Raw genomic sequence first — 16725 nt, 5'->3', positions numbered from 1 at the left:
GAGCAGGGCCCACCTGTTCACCTCTGGTGACCCCCCGTGGACCTGCTGCCTGAGGTCACTCCAGGCCAAGCAAACAAACAGGACCGAGAGGGTTGATTGTCCCCCACATGGAGCCCGGGTCAGTGGGACCATCCTTTTCCGTCTCCAGGTTTTGAGACGGATGGTGCTGAAGACGAAGCCGAGAGGCAACTGCAGGTGCAGCGGGGCTTGGAGGCAGCAGCTCCCTCGCCGTGGCCGAGAAGAAAGGACACGCCTGGGGGGGGTGGGGGACGCTTGGGGCTTCTGAGCACGCAGCCTGTGACAGGACCCCCCCTGCCGTGGTCCTGTCCCGCACACGAGCGCCCTCTGTACCCAGTGGTCAGGGGAGCTACTGCGGGAGGCAGCCTGGACTGGGGCAGACCCTCAGTGGCCCATGACCGTGGAGGGACGCGGTCACACAGCAGCCCTGGTCTCGGCTTCCTCGTCTGCACGACGACCTGGGGCCAGTCCATCCCCACGGTCCCACCCAGCCCAGCAGGCTCAGCAGCGCCTTTTCAAAGCCGAAAGCTTTCCACCCCAACCGAAGCCACCAGCTCCCAGGACAGGACGCGCCCTCAGAGTTTAGTGACTATAAATAGTGGCTGGGCCAACTCAGGCAGCGGCAGAGAAGGCAGCCTCCTAGCCGCCAGGGAAGGACCCAGCAGGGCCACTACCCAGCTCGGGAGGATGGGGGTGCTGCCGCCTGGGCCGCAGAGCCCCAGGAACCCCAGCAACAAGGTCCACACAGGGCTCGGAGGTGCAGAGCTTGCTCCCCACCGTCTGCAGGCCGGGGTGGGGGTGCCTCTGCCTCCGTCCCACACCCCCATGATGCCACTGCCCCTCTCTGTCTCTGCCCTCCCCTCTCTGCCCCCCCCAGCTCTGCCCCCCCCCAGCTCTGTTCTCCTGCGTCTCCCCTGGACCCTGGTCCCCTCGGCTTAGGGTCCATCTGGACCCGACAACCCCACCTCACTCGGTCACACCTGCGGCCAGCCTGTCTCCTGGTGTCCGTACCGCAGGCGCCATGGCAGGACTGCAACCCCCAGGCCCGTCCTACCGTCGGGGCTGGGCCAGCCTCCGTTACCGAGTGTCTACCTCACATGCAGCCTGCTGGACAGGCCGCGTGCGGACACGGCAAGCTTTCCAAAGCCGTGAAGGGGAGGAGAAGGGCGGCCGCAGCCTTGCTGGGAGGAAAGGAAGCCCTGCCAGGGTTTGGTTGAACGCACGTTCTCGTGGTCAAGCCCTTTCGCAGAGAATGTGTGTCCCGAGGCCACATTTACAAACGGCCTCCTGTCGGCCGACGTCTCCTTCTGCCCACACAGACCCAAACCACACGGATGGGAGACACCCCCCCCAGAGCGTGAGCCCAGCCTGGCCACACAGCCCGTCCCCACCTCACTGGCGTGGCTGGCTCGGCCCCTTCGAGTCCCAGGGACAACCAGCCAGCGCTTGGCCCAGGGGTGTGGAACGGGGTTGGGGCACCGGGGGACAGGAGGCCCCGGGCCAGGCCCTCCGACGGTCCAAGCTCCAGCACTTCCGAGGAGACAGCATCACACCGCAAACACGGGTGACGGCGGACGGGGGCCCAGGTCCGGGGCCTGCCCAGGAGCCCAAATCACCGCTGCAGCCGTGCTCAGGGTCGCCGCGTGTGGTCGTGAGGGTCCTGGGTGAACCATGACGGGGTCCTTCCTTCCTGGAGGTGTGACCCCGGGATCTCCAGCCGGAAGCACCTGAAGCCGCTCGGAGACACTGAGGATCTGAGCCCAGGGCGCCCACGTCGGATGTCCCTCCAGCTTCCTGGGTGTCGGTCGAAGCCAGGCCGCGGGCCGTTCCCGCTGGCGTCCGTCGGCAGGGGCCTGACTCCACTGCCTCCGATGAGCAGGAGTGGATGCGAATGACTTAAGGATGGGAAGTAACGCAGTCCAGGTTTACAGGCTCCCGGACCCAAGGACGGCACAGAGGGGACAGCGGCGTGAGGGGGCCACGCGGGCTCAGGGACTCTCCCGCTGCACTGTCCCTGCAGCAGAGAGCAGAGCCCACCAACGTGGAGCCCCTGGCAGAGGGAACTCGGACCTGACCCGGATTTTGGAACAGGACCAGCACCAGGCTGACGGCAGGGGCCGCCAGCAGAACCCCAACCGGTCCCCCGGAGCCAGACTCCCGGTCACCAGCTTCCAAAGAGCCAAGCCTTCCAGGGAGGGCGCTTGGCCCTTCACGGAGGGACAGACAGCTTCAGAGAAGACCGATGCATGTGCGTCAGATGCTGGATTCGAACCCCACCTTCGTCAGAACAACACTGTTCTTTTTCAACAACAGTGTCTTCTCCCACCTAACCTGAAACGCTCCTGCTGGAGTGGCCTCCGGAAGGCCACCTGCTGGGGAAGACGTGCTGGTGGCAGGAGGGAGACGAAAAGTGTGTCCCCCCTGCCCCGCGAGCGGGACCCACCGCCCATCGATCGCACCGCCTTCCAAGGGATCCCCAGTCACCCACAGAGACGAGGACCTGTCTTGGAGAACCTCCAGGAGCATCCAGGGAAACGGCCCCTCGGCCCCTGGGCCCCTCGGCCCCTCCAGCACTGGCTCTTCCCACTGACGCCCAGACCAAGTGAACGGCAGGCCTCAGCTAAGTGACCACGAGCTCAGAGAGGTCGTGCCTGGTAGGGACCGCGTCTGCAGGAGGCTGTGCCCGGGTGGCTGTGGGGTCACAGCAATGGCCCCCGAGGGTCCGGTCCTGTTTCCACGAGGAGAGGACAATACCCGGGGCCGTTCACCAAACTGCGGTGCGCACGCTTTGACGCCTTCCTTTTTACAACAAGTCAGACGTCCAGGGGGGCCCCCAGAGAATAGCACATTCTGGATTTGATCGCAGAGAAACGCAAGCTGACTTCCCTTCAAGTATGAGGCCTTTCACATCCAGAACGGAGGTCACCCCAGAGCTGGAGAAGGTCGGGGTCTCTCTGCCTTTGTGCGAAGCAGAAAGGCACGAGATGGGTTGGTTCTCAAAAGCGCTTCTTTAAAATCCAGAACAAGGGGGAAGCTGCAGGGGGACACGGCCCGCCCGCCCAGCCAGGTGCGTCCTTCCTCCCCCGCCTTTCTGGCTCCAGGATGCAAAGAGCCTTGAAACCAGGCGTCTGTCCCCGCGGGGCCTGGGCTCAGGCCACGGTTTGGTCTCAGGCACCTGGGCTGTGCATCGCCCTTCGGACGTGTCCCGAGCCCCTCAATCGAAAAAGACCCTCTGAACGCCAAAGGGGTCCTGGCTTTCAAGTGGCCCTTGTGAGCCGTTTACAAAATGCAGCAGAGACATTTCGAAATGTTGTCTGACCAAAGACGAACTTCCCCACAGACGGACGTTAAAGTTCAGGCTGTTTTTCGCAGATGGGCTCTCACCCCACAGGCCCCCTCTGGGCATACCTGCCCTTGTCTGGAGCCGGTGGGGTGGGGGGAGCGCTGAGCAGACCCCCGGGATGCACTGGGCGACTTGGACTTGGCAGCGGGTCTCAAAGGCCGGCCCGAGGCCCTCTGCCCCCTCCCTGCCACTGGCCACTCCTCATGTGTCGCAGGGACTGACTACGGTTACCTACTGGGACCTCGGAGGTGGCAGAAAGCGGGCTGTCTCCTCTGCTCCTGAGGCGTCTCCACCTCCACCAACAGCAAAGCCCAGGCTGCTGCTGGGGTTCCACGCCTGGGCTGTGGGAGACATATCCGTGGGGCAGCGGGAAGCCCGGCAGCATTAGCGTAAGTTTTTATTTCCATATAAATGAAAACAAGGACTTTGAATCAAGGCTCCCCCGCTGAGAGCAGCTCCTGGAATGCAGGGCCGTGTTTTTATTCAGTCCACACCGCTGCCCCCGCCACGATCGCTGACCGCGTCCCTGCAGTGGCCAAGCCCCACGCCAGGCAGTGGGGTCTGGGCCATGAGGACATGTCGGCCGTGGGCAGTGGTTTGGCTCTTGGAATCTGGGCTGAAGGAGGCACCGGCCGAGGGGTCACACGGTCGCCCCAGCACCCTGGTGGGCTGCTGTGCTCTCACCTCACCTCCTCCCTCGAAGCCTGTGGTGAGCTGAGGCCACGGGCCTATTTTCAAAATGAGCCACCCTCTCTGGCACAAAGACCCCACGCGTTTACACCGAGGTGGCGAGGAGCGGGGCTGGCATCCCTGTGCCCCCAGAACCTCCACGGTCCTGGAAAGGATGGGGCCTTCCGAGCATCAAGCAGCAGAGCAAAGGGCGGAGCAAGCGTCTTCCCAGTGGGCTCGGGGGCCGCGGCCCCGCACTGAGCACCGTGTTGCCTGAGGTCCGCACACGGCAGGTCACCTCCCAGCACCGTGTCCTCACCACACCCCGGGGTGGCGGCTGTGCCCTGACCACCAACGGGGCCAGGCTAGAGAGCCTCAGGGGGCCGAGGAGCAGGAAGGGGAATCTGGCAGCTGGATCCCAACAGCAGCTCAGGCACACCTGGGGGACCTGAGGGACCTGGGGACCTGGGGGGACCCATAACAGAAGCATGGGGTTCGGGGACCAGAGAGCACAGGGCTGAGGTCAGAGTCCTGAGCCAGGCGCAAATGCCCGTAGTGAGTCTGCACTTCCATCGAGGCTTCTCTTTTCTCTCCTGGGTGGCGTGCGGGGGCGGGGGGGGGCTTTAGTGCAAGGAGTCCCTGCTGTGTTTCTACGGGGACACATGTCCAACCTCCCCTGTCCACCTGTGGCACCTGGGCGTCCAGCATGCGCACGCTGACAGCCGGCCACATCCTCAGGGGGCACAGAGGTCGTGTGGCCCTTGGCCCAGGAACCTCTCCCCTCTGGACTGGGCCATGGGCTCCTGCAGGAAAGGGACGGGCGCTCGCCTGCCCACGTGCCAGTGAGGACAGCTCCTCCCACGGGCGGCATTTCCTGCTCAGGCTCCTTTGGTCCGGGCAGGAGCGAGCCCTGACGGTGCACCGACAGAATCCCTGTCCTCTCCCTGAATACCGCTCACAAAGCCACACAAGGCACCCTGCAGACTGTGACAAAGGGGACCTCATGGCCTCGACGCACTCAGGGGGAGCGCGGCGAAACCCGCTTGCACGACTTCTAATTACAAAACTTCTGCCAGAGCCTCCTGCTGCCGGGCAGCCCGTTAGACGGTCCACGTGCCAGCTCTGACCACTCCACAGATGCTCCTCACAGGGCCAGCGGCTGTCCCCTGGCCACCTGGTCGGGAGAGCTGGGGGCCACCTCCCTTACGGGCCATCAAAGCCCTGGAAGCTGCAGCCACCGTGCACCTCTCAGCAGCCAAACCTCCCTCTTTGCCGCCAAGCGCGCCGGCCCCGGGAGTGGCCCCGGGGCAGTTGTCACTGGGGCTCTAACCCAGGTGGCCGCTGGCTGCAAGGCCAGGGCTGTTCCGCACACCTGGCGAGGTCCCCGTCCCTCCCACGAGGTTGACCTCTGCCACCCACATCTCAGCGCTTCTGAAGGGTCGCCTTCGGGGCCCACGCTGGGGTCTCCACCCAGCAGCCGGAGGGACTGCCCTGGGACAGAGCGAGCGAATCATCACCGCCTGCTCAGGACCTCAAAGGGGCCTCCCCCGAGGGAAAGGCCCTGTGGGCCTGGCCCTCTGCCGCCCCCGCGCCAAACACATCCCGGGCCTCGGTGCCATAGGCTCCCTGGGATTCGGGACACGCCGAGCACGTGCCCCACCAAGCACACCCTCCACCGCCTCGCGCCTCCCCAGGCATCCGTGGTGGCCTCCCTCTGGGGGGGTCTGCTCCGCGGCCACCTGTGCCTTGTCTGACCACGAGCGCCCACGTCCTGCCCGGTTTCTCTTCAGGATACTCTTCACTTCCGGATGCGACGCGACGTTACATGATTCGCTATGACACAGTGTCGTGTGTTACAACACACAGGTATCCCAGGCATGCCCTCGGCCTATACCGCTATACCGCCGTGACAGGCTCTGTCTTGCACAGCACCTCTGCACGTGGACAGGATTAAACAAGCAGACAGTGTTACACAATTACATGATAAGAGGATCCATCTCGGAGTTCCCGTCGTGGTGCAGTGGTTCACGAATCCGACTGGGAACCACGAGGTTGAGGGTTCGATCCCTGGCCTTGCTCCGTGGGTGAAGGATCTGCCATGAGCTGTGGTGTGAGTCGCAGATGCGGCTCGGATCCTGCGTTGCTGTGGCTGTGGTGTAGGCCAGTGGCTACAGCTCCGATGAGACCCCTAGGATGGGAACCTCCAAATGCCGTGGGAGCAGCTCAAGAAAAGACAAAAAGACAAAAAGACAAAAAAAAAAAGCGGATCCGTCTCTATAGGACTAAACACAGGTCACAGTGTTATTCGGTTATGTCACAACACGATCCTGCGATGTGACAGCCTGCGAGGCTACCGGTGTTTGCTGCCTCTCACGGTGACACATGTGCCACTAACCCAAGCCACCTCGTCCTCCGTCTGCCCACTGGGCTGCACCGTTACTGGGGCTGAGCCTCTGCTGTCACCCCAGCATCCCCATTCCCAGCACAGCGCCTGGCCCTCCGCCAACCCAAGCAGGTATCGGCCAGATGACCGAGAAGTGGGCCTGGGCGCGACTGAAAGCAGGTCAGAGACCACAGAACTCAGAAGCCTCAGGGTGGACAACCGGCGGGGAAGGCGGCCCCGGCCCACCTCCCTGCTCCCTGGTTCTGCGCAGGGGCGTGTGTCTGGGGAGGAAGCGCACCGGCCCCGGACCCATGGGTCCAGCTCAGATCCCAGTGCAGCCGTGGCTGACCGCCTCCAGAACTCCGGGCTCCAGCTCCACGCCCGTCCCCACTGCAGTGTGACCCCAACCTGCCCTCACGGGGTCGCACCGCGCAGGCATTTGGTTCTGGTGCCGACAGGTGCCCACGGCCCTCGACTCGGGCTGCGTTCCAGCTGCGGGCGCCTTCCCAGGACCGCGGAGGAGAGCAAGTCCCTCCCCTGAAGGTGTCCAGCCTCTGCCTTCTGTCCCCTCCACTGGGGGACCGTAGAGGGCGGGCCACCAAAAAGAAGCCCCCGAACTCCCTTCTGGGACCAGAGACAGAGCAGAGAGACGTTCGCGAGCACGGCTTCAATGTGTCTTGAACCAGAAGCTCGTTTCGTCATCACAGACCTAAGCACCAGGAGCGACCCAACACGTGATCACGGGAACTTTTTTTTTTTTTTTTCATTTCTTGGGCCGCTCCCGCGGCATATGGAGATTCCCGGGCTAGGGGTCCAATCGGAGCTGTAGTCTCCGGCCTACACCAGAGCCACAGCAACGCGGGATCCGAGCCGCGTCTGCAACCTACACCGCAGCTCACGGCAGCGCCGGATCCTTCACCCACTGAGCAAGGCCAGGGATCGAACCCGCAACCTCATGGTTCCTAGTCGGACTCGTGAACCACTGTGCCACTACGGGAACTCCCGACGGGAACTTCTTGAGCGGGGTTCTCCAAAAGCTGAACATTCCCCAAACGACAGCATGGTTTGACTGTTAACGGATTCCTTTTTTCCCAACACCGAGAGCCGCATCTTTGTATCCAGTGTGCGTTCTGCAGCCGAATCAAGCCAGAATGAACCAGCCCCCACCCCCGATTCTTTCTGGGGGGGTGGGGGCTGTCTGTGGGTCTCCTTTCTCACCACCAAGTGAGCGCAGAGCCCCGCAGCCAGAGCCTCTCAGCCGCAGCCCCGGGGACGGCGCTCGCTGGGTCAAGGCAGCGCCTGTGGGGGTGAGCCAGCGTCCTCTGAGATGAGCCTCGCTCAAGGCCTACAGACAGGGCAGTGCGTCCTGATGGCCATCGTGAGACAGGCCTCTCTCTTCCGCTTTGCTTTTGAGACACGGGATCTCAGTTCAGTTACATAAAGCAAACTTGAGCCTTCCGGCTGACAATCAACAGTAGACACGCAGCAGAAAATCATTCAGTCTCTCCCTCCAGATTTGCCCTGCAAGCTCCGCTTCCCACTCTGAACCCCCAGACACGCAGTTTCCGCGGTGACAGGCACCCCATCCTGCTAACCCTGCTACCTGGCTTCCCGCCTCCACCCTTGGGCAATCTGCCAGTGGACATGCTGAGCCAGAAGGAAGGGTGAGCGACCCCTGCAGGACCCCTGGCTCATGGCCGGAGCCCCACGAGCCAGCCTGGCTTCAGGGCCCCTCCACCTGGAACCTGCCGGGGGCAGCAGGCCCATCAGGAGTCCACTTGCCTGGAGGGCAGGCGAGGCCGCTCACGCCCTGCTGCTGTGGGCCGGTCAGCAGACCCATCAGGACCGCCCGGTGCCTGCACCACCGGGCTGTTTCTCTCACCCGTGTCTCAAGGTTCAGGTCAGAGGGACGCTGAGGCCCCTTCTACCTAAAAAAATCCTCTGGCTCTGCCGTTGTCTCTCGGAGGAGAAGCAGCACCCATGTCGGCTCTGGCTCTTACCAACTTGTAACAGGTGCCTGTTCACCTGCAGAAACAGTTTCTGGGCAGCTGGGCTTTTGTGAGAATTTCCAAAGCATCTTCCTGATTCCCTGTTGAAAAAAATCAGCTTTCTTCCCACAGCCACGCTCACCAGTTCCTCTAACATTTATTCTGGTCCCTCAATCACAACCAAAGGGCCCTGGGCCCAAACCGGTTTCAGACCAGCCCATGTGGCTCAGGAGTCTGAGGATGAGTCCCAGCCGGCTGGCTGGACCGGAGAACTGTGTTGTGGCGGATGCTCCAGTGGAGCCCCTCCTCCACCCCACTCCCAGGGGCCTCCGGCTCCTGGATGCCTGACTTGGGGCCCCCTGGGCACCTACCAAGCCCTCCGGGCATCAGGAGGCAGCACCAAGCCCATCAGACACTGTGACTTCGCCGAGAGTTTTCCGCAGACCAGAATCCACGTCGGCTCTGGCGCTTACCAACTTGTGACAGGTGCCTGTTCACCTGCAGAAGCAATTTCTGGGTAGCTGAGCTTTTGTGAGCATTTCCAAAGCATCTTCCTGATGCGAGTTGAGGGAGTCAGGCCAGCCCCTCCTGCCCCGAGTGCAGGCTCTGTGCCCGCCTCCCGCGGTGCCCTCTCGAGCTCCCCTTCTCATCTTCCAGCCCACCCGCTCCTTGCCCCTCCTCCCACCCAGAGCCCAGGCGCTGTGTCCCCTGCTCTGACGGACAGCTCCTCAGTGGTTCCCGGCGGCCTGGGCTTCATGTGGTGCGCTGGCCACGGAGAAGCCTGGTCAACAGTGCCCATGGCTGCACCGAGTGGGCAGCACAGAAGAAATTGCGTTTCCCCAGGAGAGACGCATTGCACTTTCCAAAGGAGACACACCTGCCGCCTCCACCCAGGGCTGGCGGCCGGGCGGCGCCCACTGTGCAGGGTCCTGGGGCTAAACCTGGTGGGTCTGAGGGCTGGTGGCCCCAGCCTCCAGCCCCGGCCCACACTCGACGGTGTCTGGAGGCATCCCAGTACTGAAAGCAGGGGAAGGGGAGGCGGGGAGCTGGACTCGGGGTGGGGAGGAGCCTCATGCAAGGTCACCACGTTCTCTGAACGAGGAGATGCTGCTGATGAAGGCACACATGTCATCTGAAAGGAGCCCAAAGAAAGAACAGCAGCTCGGTGCCAAGATCGGAGCTGGGATCAGACAGGAGGAGCTGGTGGCCCTAAGGTCTGAGGCGGACCCCTCACCAGCCAGGAGAAGCCTGGGGCTGAGACCCCTCCCGCCCGCCGCCCCAGGAGGGAGGCTGCTCTCAGGGGCAGGAGGGGCCGAGCATGCTGGCAACCCCGACCAAGGTCACGGGGACCAGAGGCTACGGGGGCGGCATCTCTGCAGAGCGGGACGCCAAGCCCTCATCTGCAAGGTGGTCAACCTCACCGTCTCCGGAAGGGGCCACGCAGAGATGAATCAGAAACGTGCAGCCCACGGACAAAGTCCCAGAGAGAGGAGGGAAAGAGGACTTTCCACCCCGCCCCACGCGACGAGGTCACTCAGCCACACCACGGAAAGTGACCACCAGTTACCCGGCACGCTTTGAATGCAGTCGGCGCCTCCGTGTGTGAGACCCCGACTTTCAATGTTCACGCGCACAGTGAGTTCACACCCACATTCACAAATGAACCAGATCCGCCAGCAACGTGGCCCAGCGCAGGAAACCGGCTGCACGCGCCACTCAGGCACTCAGGACACGCAGCGCGCGCGCTCTCCGATGGGGCCGGACGCATCAACTACATGACTCTCCCGCAAGTTCTGTGTCACTCGGCACCAAATCAGCAAAATACATGCCTTTAGAGTCCATCCCAAGGCTGTCTGTCCCTCAGCCACGAGAGAGCCCTACGGCTTAAGCCCATGAGGATCCGCAGGCAGCGGCGACACGCAGGCGCCCAAGACACCTGCTGCGTGCGGTCCCGGGGGAAGAAGGCGCTCTGGATGTCACGCGCGTGGCCACCTCCGTGCATCCCGCAGGCCCCCCGGGCCCTGCCTCAGGCAGCTCGCGGCCACAATAGCAAGACTGCACGTCGTCTTTCAGAACCAGAGGCCACAGACGTCCTTCTGAGCTCCAAGCGCTGACAAGACGGGATCAAGTCCGCCCCCGCCTGGGCCCTGCCCGAGGTGGCGGGGACCTGGTGCCGCTGCCTTTGGTACCTCCACGGCCCAGACTCGAAGGCGACTGTGGTGACAGACCGATTCTTCACAGCCCTCTTCCCGCACAGCATCGGGTCCACCGGCGACACCGTGAAATGATTTAAAATGCGACAGTAACTTAAGATTTTTAACTCTGCGTGGACGTTACCTGTTTTGTGCAGAAACACCCCGGCTGGTGCAGCTGCGATGGTTAACGCCAGGGCATCCATGTGATTCAGAAACCTGAGTGTTCCTGGGGCTGCTGAGGTGACACTGGCACATGACCGCACGTGCACGGTCCCCCACATGAAGGAACACACTTAACCAACCTCGCTGCCCCCAGAAAGCATGGAAGGAACGAGAGGCCACCGCCGTGAGTGTGTGGTCACAACTCTAAAAAGTCAAAAAGAGGGGTTCCCGTCGTGGCGCAGTGGTTCACGAATCTGACTGGGAACCATGAGGTTGCAGGTTCGATCCCTGGCCTTGCTCAGGGGTTAAGGATCCGGCGTTGCCGTGAGCTGTGGTGTAGGTTGCAGACGCAGCTCGGATCCCGCGTTGCTGTGGCTGTGGTGTAGGCCGGTGGCTACAGCTCCGATTCGACTCCTAGCCTGGGAATCTCCATATGCCACAGGAGCAGCCTAAGAAATGGCAAAAAAGACAAAAAAAGACAAAAAAAAAGACAGAAAGACTTCATCCTGTTCCACCCCGTTCGCAGTGTCCTCAAGTTCCAGCAAAGGTTTGAAAGTCTTACTTCCCAGAATGGGGATGATCTGAAATTTGTGGAACAACTGTCAACACACTTCTGGGTTAAAAACGGATAGCTGGCTTGGTCGTAAGTATATTCAGTGATCTCGTATGTTACAGAATGAGGACCGCAGAGTGGGCGCTGGGCAGGGGAGGAGACCCCGTGTGGCCATGGGGACGAGGCCATGAGCACAGATTCCACTCCCTCCCAGGCGGCCGAGTGCTTAGCATGGAGTCTGCTGACCTCCCTTCCCCGAGACGGCTCAGCCACCACTGAAAAGGCCGCCACCGCTCCGTGAGGGGTGAGGGCCAGCCAGCCGAGCTCCAGCCCTTACAGAAAGGAAGCCTGGGGCGGGCGGCTTTGGCTCCCCCCCAGCTTGGATCCGTCAGATTTCTGGAAAGCAGTACAATTTTGCAAGGAATCCTTCTTGGACCAAGTATCTCTGGTTCCTGAATCATGACTTTCGGCCACTAAGTCACCAAGGACAGCCACATACCCTCCCAGTAAAACCCAGCAGCAACCCCAACAGAGAAGACCTGAGGCTGGGCCCTAACCAGGGCCTCCCAGCTCCTTGTGTGCCTGGCTTCCTGTCACCGCATCGAGAAACTTCGAGTTAACAGGTGCAGCAAAATGACACGTGGGTGGGTGAGAAGCCAAGGCCCGGACGCTCACCTCAGCCACAACACTTCCCTGGGTGTCACACTGGGAAAACCGGGTAAACTTCCCTGACAAGCAGTTCAGAGACCCCAACATCGGGACTGGCTGAAACCGTCATTTTCTGCTGCAGCGTCTGGGCTCCGCTCCCTCAGCCCCGTTGCTTACAAACCACCGTGAAATACGAGGCCCTTCCCACCGAGCAGCCTGGAGCCAGCAGGCCCAGGTCCCGCGACGTTTCCTGTATTTTTCTCACTGGGCAGAAAGACGGTCCCTTTTATCCCTGGTTACGGTAGCGGAAAACAAACTTGGACTCGAGGGAGAAGCAGGCTTTGCACACACTCCCTGTTTTGCATTCAATGATAAACACCAACCACAGGCTGAGATCCCTCAAAGCGCAGAGCGGGGTGACCGGGCCGGGTGCCAGGAGGAGGCCAGGTCACACACCCGTCTGGGCAGACCTTCGCCCTGGGCCGTCTCGGGCCAGGTGGACACAGCGAAGCCTCAGAGCACGAGGAAGACCCCAGAGCACAAGGGCCCCGTCCCGTCGGCCCAGGGCTCGCTGCCAAGGCTGGATCCCTGCCCTCCAGCTCCAGCCTTGCAGCTCAGCACGGGCCATGTGCTCGCCATGGTCCCCCAAAGCCTGGCCCTGTGTTACAGTGACGCCTGGCCCTCGTGTTAACAGACTCTGCCACTGCCCTTGCTGCCTGTGCCCACCTCGGGGCTCCGGGAGCCTGTTTGTTCGTCCTTCTGGACAGCTGGCTCCCCGCTGCCCGGCCATGCGTACGTGGTCATCAAAACAGCCTTACCTGCTGCTTTTGCAGCGTCCGCCGTGGTCACATTCTGGACGTTGGTGCGAACTCTGAAGGTCACCGCTGGCCCCACGACCCTGGAAGAGACCAGCGACAGGCGTCAGGAGGACTCAGCACAGGGCCTCTTCTCGGCAAGCGCCACGCACTCGGTCGCTGCCTCTGCACACAGCACCCCCGCCCAGTGCGGCTCCTGGGTCACTGTGACTCTGTCCCCAGAACCCAGGGTCCCATCCACAGGCTTTGCTTTCCTGAACACGTGGCGCTGCGCTTATAAAAATTCAAATCAACCTCAGGAGCCCAACAATAACACGCAGATATTCTTGCAAGGGAGAAAGAAAAATTGTTATGGAGACAGATTTTAGTGCTTGGCGCCCAGGGGAGTGGTAGGGACCCAAAGCAGAAAAGACAAGAGACGCGTATTTTAAAATTCTCTTGAGAGGAACCCTTTAAAACACTCACTGAAGTCTTTAAGAACGACTCAGTATAAAACGAACCGGCAAAGACTGCCGAACGCGAGTCATCGCAAATCACCAGAGCCTTTTAAATACTGTGTTGGACGTGAGTTTGAAAAGCTCATCCCTCTTGTAGCAACGGATTCGTCTGAAGGGGGTGGGAGGCCATCAGAACCCTCAGCTCCTCAGCCCCCCGCTTCAGAGGTCCCCCCGTTTCTCTCTCCAACTTCCCCGACCTGGGGAGAGGGCCCCAGGGCAGAGCTGGCGCCTCGGGGCACAGCGCCTGGCAGGGAGGCTGCCCTTCCCAGTGACTGGTGGGCTCTCTGTGGACGCCAGCTGTCCTCCCACCGTCCAGGGGCCGGGCTTTCCTCACTGGGGCTGAGCGTCCCATCAACACGTCCACGATTCGAGCAAACCTCTGCATGCACGGGCCCGTCCACGCGCCGTCTAACCCTGGGGCACCGCGGAGCAGGGCCTCGCCGCCCTGCGATGAGGAAGCTGAGGCCCCAAGGCGCTCCATTGCCCCGAGGGAGCCCAGCGTGCGCTCAGGTGAGAGGCCGAGCTTGAGAAGAGTTGCCCAGAAACTACAGCAACATGTCAAAAGCAGCAGAAACACAGCTATCGGGGACCGAATCACAGGATGGAAAATCTGCAGCTGCCACCTCTGCGGCTAACCTTGCGTCTCCCCACTTCCCACGGCCCCTCCTCCAGGGTCAGCCTGCTCCGGGTCCCATGTGAGTTCAGACCTCATCGTCCTTGTAGTCAGGACTCCTGGGATTCAGGGGCTGCCTCTGGCCCACAGGACCTCTGCAAAGGGAGCTGCGCTGCCCCGCCAGGCAGCCTGGTCTCCCCGCCCTGTGTTGTTGGTTGTTCTTGGCAGCAGCCTTGGCATCGCCTTCATTCAGCGAGGTTCTCCCATGCCAGCACCTACCCTGGTGCCCACAGCCCTGGGGGGCAGGTCCAGCCCGAGGGCCTCTCCTCACTTCTCCCGGGGAAGTGCCAGCCTGCCCTCTCTGCCCACGGTCACAGCCGAGCCGAGCTGTCCGTGTCCGGCTCCCTGAGTGCAGCGCCCAGAGGGCCTGTTCCTGGGAACTGCGGCCTCACTGACCCTCCGTGCACGTCGCCAGGCTTCACGGCCCCATGGATGCTCCAGGCCCTGGTGTCCAAAAGGACCAGCCAGGCCTCTTCCCTGTCCCTCCTGGGCGCTCCCTGGGCAGTGGAGGCCAGCTTCCCTGGGCCTGGAGCAGGGGCGGTTTCTGCCTCTGTGCCTTCATGTAGCCTAAACCGCATGGCAATCACTGCTGGGACTGCTGGCCCCCTGGACAGAATGACCCGCTCTGAGGCCCAGACGTGCTTCCCAAAACCCGGGACCAAGGGCCCACATTTGGGGGCTCAGTCACGACATCTGAGTGCATGTGCCACCAGGGTCAGGAGAAAGCCCTTACTGATGTGGGCGGCCCACCCCTGGCAAAGGGCACCCCACACACAGCTGAGCAGACTCCCAGCTCCCCGTGATCTCCGTGACATTTCTAGACTAAACCACTCGGCTCAGCCCCAGGTAGACGGGATCCCCCAAACCTAACCTTCCCTCAGGGGCCGGACGTGCTCCCTAAAGACCCCAACTCCTCAAAGACTGAGCACCCGGGGTGCCCACCTGCCCACACACTTGTGGGACCAGCAGGAGCAGCAGGCGGGCACATTCCTTCCCTCCCCCAGGACGCCAAGGACATCCAGGGTGGGAAGACCCTCCCTGCCCCTGGCCTGTGATGACCTGGCCCCCTTGCAGCCGAGTCCTGGCCCTGGTGCCAGCGAGGGCAGGGTCATGGCCATGCAGGGTGGCTCCACCCCCCTCACTGCCGTGCAGGGTGCGCGCTCGATGCCCGTTCCACGGCACCTGCTTTCAAAGTCTCTCCCCAGAGGCCTCCACTGCACATGGATGTCCCGGGTCACTGCTCTGTCACCCTTGCTGGGCCTGTTAGCCTCTTAGGCCTCAGTTTGCTCAGCTGTAAAACGGGCGGGCGGTGAAGCCAGTGCTGGATGTGACACCCCTGCAGGCCCGTGTCCCCGGACTCGAGGACGAGGATGGGAGGACAGAAGGCAGCGGCTGAGCACGGAGACCACAGACCCGCCCCGCAAGCTCCCCACGTGTCCTGCTGGCACCCAGGGACCCCAAGCCTTCGTGTCTTGCTGGCCCTGCGCCCAGCTGCTGTCATACAGGAGCCCGCAGGGGAGTCCACCTGGCGCTGAAGGAGCAGCAGGGGCAGCGCGGGCACGGGCAGGGTGCACCATCATGGCACACTTCGCCAAGCGCCTGTGCCTTCTGCGGGTCCAAGTACAAGGTTGAGGCTGCCAGCTCAGCTGAGCACCCGGGCAAGACTTGGGGCACCCACAGAGGATCAGGGCTCGGGCCGCCCTGAGGACGTGGGCCTGCCCGCGTGTGGGCGCTCCGGCCTCAGCCTGGGATGCACCCCCGGCGGGGCGGGCAGAGCCGTGCCTCCCTCAGGCTGCCCCCCACCTCGCCGCCTTTCTTCTCCCCTCTTGCTTTTGGCATGTGGGCACCTGACTGTTTCTGAGAAGTGAGGCGACCGTCTGCGTGTTATTTCTGCTCTGAGGTCCCTTCGCTCAGTCCCGGTGCAGCTGCGACCTGGAGTGTCTGCTGAGGCCTCCCGGACCCGCTGCCCGAGGCCCCTCCCCTCCCGGGACAGGCTTGCAGCACCCGGGCGCTGCCGCCAACCCTGGAAGCCTCCCCATCACCTGCCACACATGGCGGCCCGCACAGGGGTCTCCCATCGCCCACAGCTTCCCAGGGCCCCGTGGACCCTGATCTCCCAGGGGGTGCCCCTCAGGGCGACGGGAGGGTTCCTGCCTAAAACCCCACACGCCTCTCCATAGCAGGCGTGTCATCCCCTTTCAGGAGAGAAAACACATTTAGGGGACCCACCACGTCACAGAGGAGGAAGTCAAAGCCACCAGCCCCCCACTACCTTCAGGCTGAGGCGTCCACACGCCACCTGCCCCAAGGTCACAGCCAGGACGGTGGAGAGAGTGCAGGCAGGGCTGGGCAGCCTGCCGCGTGGCTCAGACCCGCCCCGCCGCTTTTAGAGGAGACACTGCAGCACACGGAGCATCAAGGACCAGCCCCAAAGGGTCCAGCCCCGCCGCAGAAGCCGGCACCGAAGAGCGACCTCCTGGCTCTCCCTTGAGAGCGTCTGTGGGACACGGTGGCGACCCTACAGTCTGCAGGTGCTCACCGGGTGCTGTCCTTGTCACACAGTGCTGACGCTTCCCTTCCCTAGAGCTGGTTCTGCCCCGAGGTTTCCGGGGACCAGAGCCCCTCCCAGCCCTGTTCTGAACTGCCCCCCGACTCTGGGGAGGCCCAGACCCCGTTATCAGATTCCAGAATTTCACACAGGTGACGACAGAACGCACGTGCCAACTCCTGGTGCACACGTTCCACCAGCACGCTTTCGGCGCAGCTGTCTCCCCCGCCTCC

At 62.6% G+C, this 16725-nt stretch overlaps 1 protein-coding gene across 1 annotated transcript in view; it reads right to left on the bottom strand.

Moving 5' to 3' along the window:
- The window catches only part of PTPRN2 (protein tyrosine phosphatase receptor type N2), a 711364-nt gene that overhangs the window by 411179 nt on the left and 283460 nt on the right, over positions 1–16725 (bottom strand). Inside the window, exon 11 of the mRNA XM_047763645.1 lies at positions 12778–12857. Within this exon, the coding sequence (XP_047619601.1) occupies positions 12778–12857 (80 nt within the window). The remainder of the gene's footprint in view (positions 1–12777; positions 12858–16725) is intronic.

The sequence above is a fragment of the Phacochoerus africanus genome, chromosome 16, assembly GCF_016906955.1.
Source record: "Phacochoerus africanus isolate WHEZ1 chromosome 16, ROS_Pafr_v1, whole genome shotgun sequence".
Taxonomy (NCBI): domain Eukaryota; kingdom Metazoa; phylum Chordata; class Mammalia; order Artiodactyla; family Suidae; genus Phacochoerus; species Phacochoerus africanus.
Note: the sequence above shows the minus strand (reverse complement) of the source record. Positions and strands in the feature narration are given on the sequence as shown.